Below are 8,289 nucleotides of genomic sequence, written 5' to 3'. Positions count from 1 at the left end.
AGACACTCTTTAGATATATATATTTTTTTTTTTCTACCACAAAACCGATTGAGTTAATTTTGAGGTAAAATTATTCAACCTTAATAAAAAAAAAACTTCAAGACTTCATTTTAGATAAAATCACGATCTTTTTCATATATTTACGCGAGACTGTGAGAATCTAAGACGTTTCACATACCTATGTCTAATACAGAGTATTAACAGAGACTTAACACAAATCTATCCCGCTAACAAAAAATGTAATCTTCCCTATAACGCGTGACAGGAAAATTCCAACCCAAAAAAAATTGGGTACTCTCTTTCCTCCATTGTTGATCCTTCTAAACTACAGTACTAACCCCACCACACCACCCCCCATCACCATTCTAACCCACCATCCCCACCACCTCGTTCTTCACGCCTTATATACCTCCTCCTCTTTCTTTCTCTCTCCTCAAATACTCTCTAATCTTTTTTAAAAAAAAGATCAACAAATAAAATGAAGCACAAAATTCTCCCAAACCCAATTCCAAAACCCAGTCTAGCAAAAAAAATGACCCGTTTCAACTCCACCCCAATCCCTCTTTGCTTCCGCCCTTCCACCGCCACACCCGCCCTCGAATACCCCCACGCGCCACCTTCAACCACCACCGCTACGAACACCACCTCAACCCCAAATTTAACCACTTGCCTATACCAAACCCACCTTGGCATCTTCTCCATCACATGGTCCCGCTCCCTCCTCTCCCGCTCCTTCCACCTTCACCTCCACCCTCCTCCGTCGCTCTCAACGCCGCCACTTTCTCTCTCTTCCCCTTCCTTCCACCTCACTCTCAAACCTTTTCTATTTTGGAACAAAAATGGCGTTAAAAAACTCCCTCCCCCCTCTAATTCTCTCTCCCCAATCTACATCTTCTGGGATCTTACCGCCGCCAAGTTCGGGTCCGGGCCTGGGCCCGAACCCGTATCTGGGTTCTACATTGCAGTTGTTTTCGAAGGCGAGATCGCTCTTTTAATTGGGGATTTGGAGAAAGATGCTCTGGCTAAGACGAAGGCGAAGCGAGCTGGGAGCTCTAGCAGTAACAATGGCGGAAAGGCGGCTCCGCTACCGCCGCCGCAGCAATCGTTAGTGGTTCGAAGGGAGCATGTTTTCGGGAATCGATTATACAAGACAACTACCGAATTCGGCGGGAGATCAAGGAGTATCGTGATTGAACTGAACACGAACAACGAGGAAGATCCGAAATTAGTGATCCGTTTCGACTCGAAACGGGTTTTACAGGTTAAGCATTTGAAGTGGAAATTCAGGGGGAGTGAAAGGGTTGAAGTAGACGGGCACCCGATTCAGCTCTCCTGGGATGTATACAACCGGTTGTTCGATGAAGAATGTGGGCCCCACGATGATGGGTATGCTCTGTTCACTTTCAGATTCGAAAAACAGGGGAAAACCAACGAAGATGAAGCTCTAAAACAGAGCTTTAACGGTGGCGGAAGTGAGAGAGGGGTAATTTGGTCACAAGATTCATGTGGGTTGAACTACGAAAGGAAGAAGATGAAGAAGAAATTGATGGTAAAAACAAGGAGTACATCTTCCTCTTCTCTCTCCTCTGTTTCATCTGGGAGTAGTTCTGTTCTTGAATGGGAGAGTGTCGAGGAGAATGAATTGAAGGGGCCCACTGGATTTTCATTGCTTGTGTATGCTTGGAAGAATTGAAGTAAATTTGCAGATAATCATTTCTTCCTCTCTTTTTTCCTTTTTTCTTCTCTCTTTATTTTTTTTTTTTCATTTTTTGGTGCTTCAAACTAACCAATTTGATAGATATAGATTGTATTATACAGATATATAGGTAATCTGGGAAATCACTGACAGTTTTGCTATTGTTTTTCCCCTTTTTGTTGGATTGAAGATTTCCTTACATGATTCATAAATGTGAGATTAAGCAAATGTTTTAATGTCAAGAAGATTTTGATTGGATTTTATACTTCGTATTTAAATTTGATTATTGCATATCATGTTCCGTCAAAGAATGAATACTCCCACGATACTAGTTGATAGTTTGATACAAACTCGGTCCGAAGTCCGAACGATTGCCATTTATTTTCATCCAATGGAGTATTTTATCATCTGAAATTAGTAAAGGAATCTACATGTTCTTGTTTGTTATTACAGGGAGAGAAAAAAAAAACATTTGTGGCAAAATTCTGGTCTAAGTTAAGACGAAATGATGTAGCAAAAGTAGTAAATTTGGGTACAAGTGGTCAATGATGGCATCTTGACTAAATTGGCCTTAAAATCCGCTGAACAATACTGCATTTTCGTCGAATGAATTAATAAAAGGTTAAAAAAATGGTAATTATTGAAAATTCTTAAACTTTGCCTAATTTGAGTGTCTTTGGGCGGGACAGTAAGAAGTGGAAAGGCTAAAGGTTCCATGAATTGTTTGAATAAAGCTTCCAAATGTTTTGGTTTTTAATGCGGCTCTGTAGAGTCTGTAACTCTGTACTCTAATTGTGCATTTATTTTACTTAAAGGGAGCGAATTAACAAGTGGTGTAAAACTTTTACTCCGTAGTTAGATTATGCTATACGGAGTACAATTGTTTTTCTGTATCGCTATTCGACGTCCTCGTACGTTAATAACGCCCGCGTATTTTATATGAAAGGACATTTGTGCCCCTTATAAACTTTCACCCTCCCTCCTCCGATTTGCCAAAACATTTTCCGGGAAATAAAATCCGGCAGCCCCGTTTAAATTTGTGTTTGCATTTTATTTAATTATGTACTCCCTCCGTCCCGGAATACTCGACCCGGTTTGACCGGCACAGAGTTTAAGGGACTTGAATTGACTTATTTAATTTAATAGGTAGTAGTTGATAGTGGGGTATTATTTTAATGTAGTTAGTGGGATGTGGGTTAAGAGGTGGGGTTGGGGGAGAGTAGGGGTTGAATTTTTAATTATTTTTTGTATGGAGTAGGGGGTAGGTGGGTTAATAGGGGTGGAGTGAGAAATAATATAATATTGTTAGAATATTTCCATTTTTAGAAACAGGTCAAGTATTAAGGGACGGCCCGATAAGGAAAACAGGTCAAGTATTCCGGGACGGAGGGAGTAATTGTTAAAAAATTATTACATTTTATAATTCGTTTTAAAAAATTATTTAAAAAATCTGTTTAAAAAAATTGTAAAAAATCAGGTAATTTTTTTAAAAAAATAATCTGTTAAAAAAATCTTGGAAAAAATAATTATGTAAATATAAAATTAGAAATAAAATGTTTAAAATAATTTTTTAAAATGTAAACATAAAATGAGAAATAAAATGTTTAAAATAATTTTTTAAAATGTAAACATAAAATTAGAAATAAAATGTTTAATTTTTTTTTTATTATTAAACACTGCCCGCCCAAAAATGGCGGTTGGGGCCATGATTGTGCCTCCCTGGAAAAGCGGCGGCGACCATGGTTCAACCACCCAAGATCTGTGGCTGAACCACGATCCTGGTCGCCATTTCTGGGCGGCAGCGTCAAGTTCAAAAAACAAAAAATAAAAAATTAAACCCTTACCACTCGAAGCCGCGGCGCAGGGCCTCTTTGGCGGCATCTCCTCTTCGTGGTTCTTCTTCGTCAAAATTTTATGTAATTATGAAATTAGGTAGTTTTATGAAATTTTATGTAATTATGAAATTTTTGGGATAGTTTTAAAAAATCTTTTAAAAATTCTGTTATTTAAAAAAAAAAAACATAATCTAAAACATAATATTGTAAAACCTGGAAAATAATCTGTTAAAATTAAATTAATTGCTAAATAAAATTTGTTTTTTTAATTAACAGACTAATGGGAGGGTAAATAAAATTTCAAAAATATTTTTTTTTAAAAAATATAATGCCGCCCGGAATTGGCGGAAGTTACCATGGTGGTGCCGCCCTGGAATACCGGTGTCGGCCATGGTTCAACCGCCCTAGATATGCGGTTGAACCATGGTCGCCACCGCTTTTTCAAGGCGGCACCACCATGGCCACCATCGCCAATTCCGGGCGGCACAAGGATTTTAATTTTTTTAAAAAATCGAAATCATACCACGCCCAGCCGCGACGCAGGCGGATGTTGGGACGGCGGGCCGATTGTCCCCCTCTTTGGCGACATCTCAACCTTTGCATCTCTTGGAACCCGGTAACGCGCGGTGGTGTTCTCCTGGGACCCAGCAACGGCAGCGACGCGGTGGTGTTCTCCTGGGACCCATCAACGGCAGCGGCGCGGAGGTGTTCTCTTGGGACCCAGCAACGCAGGTGGAGTGTGTGCAGTGGTGGTGATTAAGGTGTGGTGCGGTTTGTGGTGGTGGTGGTGATTGACGACAAGGAAGGAAGGGCTGAGGTGAGAGGGGAAGGGGAAGGGGAGGAGGAAAATGTTTATAGGGGTAGTAGTGTAATTTTACCATTAAAATAAGGGCGTTTTTAGCGGAATAGGACGTCGAATAAAAACCCTCTTGTTTTTGCCTTGATAAATACTTCGTATAGTGTATATTTTTAAGGTGGGTATTATTTTTAGGGATGAAAATGAACTGAAACGTCTGTTAACCGTTTGTTGACCTTTGGTCAAAATTCGTTCATTAATAAATAAACGACTCCAACCAAAAATTTGAAACTCGTTTAATGAACGATACTAGCCTAAACTGCTTGATGTTCGTCTGGTTTAGGCTCGCAAATAGCTTATTCATGTTCGTTTATAAGCTCGTATAATTTGATTTCATCTTCTTAATTTGATTTCAGTTTGTTCATTGTTTGCCTTTATTACCTCTTTAAAATAATACTCCCTCCGTCCCGGAATACTTGACCTGTTTTCCTTATCGGGCCGTCCCTTAATACTTGACCTGTTTCTAAAAATGGAAATATTCTAACAATATTATATTATTTCTCACTCCACCCCTATTAACCCACCTACCCCCTACTCCATACAAAAAATAATTAAAAATTCAACTCCTACTCTCCCCAACCCCACCTCTTAACCCACATCCCACTAACTACATTAAAATAATACTCCACTATCAACTACTACCTATTAAATTAAATAAGTCAATTCAAGTCCCTTAAACTCTGTGCCGGTCAAACCGGGTCGAGTATTCCGGGACGGAGGGAGTATTATGTTTTTTTAATAATATGTTTGTTTAAATGCAATCGTGCACGTATTTTAAAATCCCGTTTATATTGGTCTAACTCTCTTGGAGCTCGAGCTTGAATTCAAAACTCGTGAGCTAAGCTTGACTAACAAGAAAGTTAAATGAGCCAAGCTCGATTAGAGCTCGGACTCGGAAATTTGTTATCGTGTCCAGCTCGAACAACTAATACCGTCTTGTCTCCACTCGTTGACATCCTTATACTTTGTATTATGTCATTATGGACAACAATAGAAACCTTCCCATCCTCGTATATAGGCAAAAAATGATATTGCTTTTCTTCAATTACACAGTATAGGAACAACTTGCTAGTTACTCTGTATTAGCTATTTTTAAGCATCATTAGCCATGATTTACCTTGATTCCTTCATGTACATCCAGCTAGCCATGCCTGAAAAAAAGGTGGATGAACTACATTCTTCATAATACTCCGTATATGATTACTCCAATAAGCCTCCATTAGGTTCCATAATTCCATCACACCGGCCAATGTGAACCCACATGGAGAACATATTGTATTAACAAACTATTGAGGCATCATAAAATACGAAGTACTCCGTATGATTTTAGAATTCACTACTCCGTATAACCTGTGCAGTCAAACTTGTTGAACAAAATGATTCCAACTTTCAAAGCTCCGTTTTATTTGACTTATTTTGTCTAAACTTATTTGATCTTATTGTGTGTTAAAATGTCTGAAAATATTTAATTTTTTCTGAATTTATATTAACTGAACTTTTTTTTTTGACGGGTATATTAATTGAACTTATTTTGTCTGAAATAAGTTAAAATAAGTCGAACATAACAGAGCCTAAATTAGTACCTTAATTTATAGAGTTAAGTTAAACAATGGGGACTCACCTTTCACATTTTTCACCCTTAAGGACCTATATTTTTTCCACTCTTTAGGACCTCAAACTCATTTTCCGGCAAGTTAACTCAAGACTAACTCACCGTTAACCACACCAACCATATGAATACACGTATAAAAAGAGTTAAACTAATGTTTGGGTCCAACCTTTCATATTTTTCACCTTTTAAGGCCTACACTCTTTTTTTTCACCCTTTGGACCCTCAAACACAAATTACGGTGAATAACCATAGCCCAACCCATTATTAACTAAATGAGCAATATTATACGGAATAAACAATAAAATCAATTAGATGCATAAAATACAAAAAAGAAAGAGTAAAATATAGTCCGAACTCTTGCATTTTCTATTAACACCCCTTTATCGATGTATATTTTACAAAGAATTTGGGAAGTAATGTTGAAATATGATGCATCACATTCGTCGAACACCAAAATTAGCATCAATTTACAGAGCATGCCAAAAAATAACAAGAAAATGTAGACACATATCGAGTACCTAACAACAACATCACCAAAACCAGGTTAATTTTCACCAACTTTATATCGAAAAACATGAACTCATCAAACCTAGAAATGGTGCGACCGTAAGTTCATCTAGATAATCAACACTTTGTTGGTTATATCCGAGTGAAGATGGTAGACGAAGGATAATTCACCAATCTGGGTGAAAATCGAAGAAATAAAAAATAAAATGGGTCAAATTTTCGACCCGGTAACAATGAAATTCATCAAGAATTGCTATCAACTCAATAAACATTGAAACTGTAAATTTAGTGCAAGTAGGTGAGTTTGAGGGGAGCCGTTGATTTTTGTTGGTTATTTTTTTTTTATCCGAAACGAATTTTCGATTGATTTTGAGAAGAAAGATGAAAAGGGTGTCGAAAATTCTAGGGAATGAGGGGATTCCTTTGGTTATCTCTAATGGGCGTTGGAAATTATTATTCCATTATTGATGAATTTGACATTAATTTGTTTGGTTTGGTTTGAGTTTATTTTATTTTATTGGTGATTGATATTAGAGTGAGAGCTTTTGAAAGATAAATTTGAGGATGTTGGGTGATGAAAAAATGGAATTGGATGAGTAATTAATTATAACTAAAAATTAATTAATATCCAATTTTTTTAAAAAAAAACGATTTGGAATTAGATATTCTCCTTAAAAAATATTGATTTAATTTATTTCCCTAACATAATGTTTTACTCTCCTATAATTATCATTACTAATTGGACACACTTTCTATGCTTAATTCTCATTGGTTAATGGTTGACATGATTTACATACAAACCAACCGGTAGCTGACACGTGGAGGGGATTAAACTTTAACCATGCATTTGGACTAACCTTTTGTTTGCTTGGGTTAGTTTTGACTGGAAAGTTAATAGTAGGTCTCAAACGGTGAAAAAAAAAAAATCCCAAACGATGAAAAATGTAAAATATAAAATTCTTAATTTATAAGTTGGTTCTTCTTCTCTTTCTCTAATATTGTGGCAACTCAAATACTAAGTATTGTCCCGTCAAAAAAAAAACACTAAGTATTTGTTGACCCTGATTTTGGTTGATGGCAAATAGTAAACTTCCTGATTAAAGTTTCTGGTGTGTCTACAAGTAAAGTGTTTCTGTTCCAGAGAGGAACTTGAGATGGCTGCTGATGTTCCTGAGGTGGAATGCGCAAAGCTAGGAACTACAAACTTACAGACATCAGAGGAACAACAAATGCAGAGAAGGGTGAAGTTTCCATATGATGAGTGCCTCTGTCCCTTTGGAGGAACTCACCTGTTCCAGAGAGGAACCATTGCAGCTGCTGAGTGGTAGCTCCAGTAAAAGGATAAACACGAAGCTAGGTAGCTAAATACTCTTAGATTTTGTGTAAAATAATAACAGCTATAAGATAAGTTATGGAACTATAGGATATTTAATTAAATATTTATTAAGATTTTATCAAAATATTTAGTAGCAAGTTTTAAGGAAAATTAAATAAATAAAATTTACTTTAATAAAATCTGTTTTTATCCTTCTTGTCAAAACAATTTTACTTTCCCTAAAACTTCTCCTAAAATATCTGATTTGATTTCAATAAATATTTTCACAAATCTTTTAGTGGTTGACAAAGTCTAAACCATGATTTTCTCTAAAAACCGTTTTAAGGGAAGTGGTCTTCCCTTGATCCACAAGACCACAAGTCATGGATCGTGGAGACCAAGTATGTAGGAGTGTGGGCAGTTGAGATTTGAAGGGAACTAACCCTAAGGATCATCTCTATATAAAGA

At 36.9% G+C, this 8,289-nt stretch overlaps 1 protein-coding gene across 1 annotated transcript; it reads left to right on the top strand.

The window, feature by feature from the left end:
* The first annotated feature begins 249 nt into the window (after positions 1 to 249).
* Positions 250 to 1,954, top strand: LOC110780585 (uncharacterized). The gene has a single exon (XM_021984942.2). The coding sequence runs from the start codon at positions 479 to 481 to the stop codon at positions 1,691 to 1,693; it is 1,215 nt and encodes a 404-aa protein (XP_021840634.1). The 5' UTR covers positions 250 to 478; the 3' UTR covers positions 1,694 to 1,954.
* The last annotated feature ends 6,335 nt before the right edge of the window (positions 1,955 to 8,289 follow it).

Source organism: Spinacia oleracea, chromosome 1 (assembly GCF_020520425.1).
Source record: "Spinacia oleracea cultivar Varoflay chromosome 1, BTI_SOV_V1, whole genome shotgun sequence".
NCBI lineage: Eukaryota > Viridiplantae > Streptophyta > Magnoliopsida > Caryophyllales > Amaranthaceae > Spinacia > Spinacia oleracea.
Note: the sequence above shows the minus strand (reverse complement) of the source record. Positions and strands in the feature narration are given on the sequence as shown.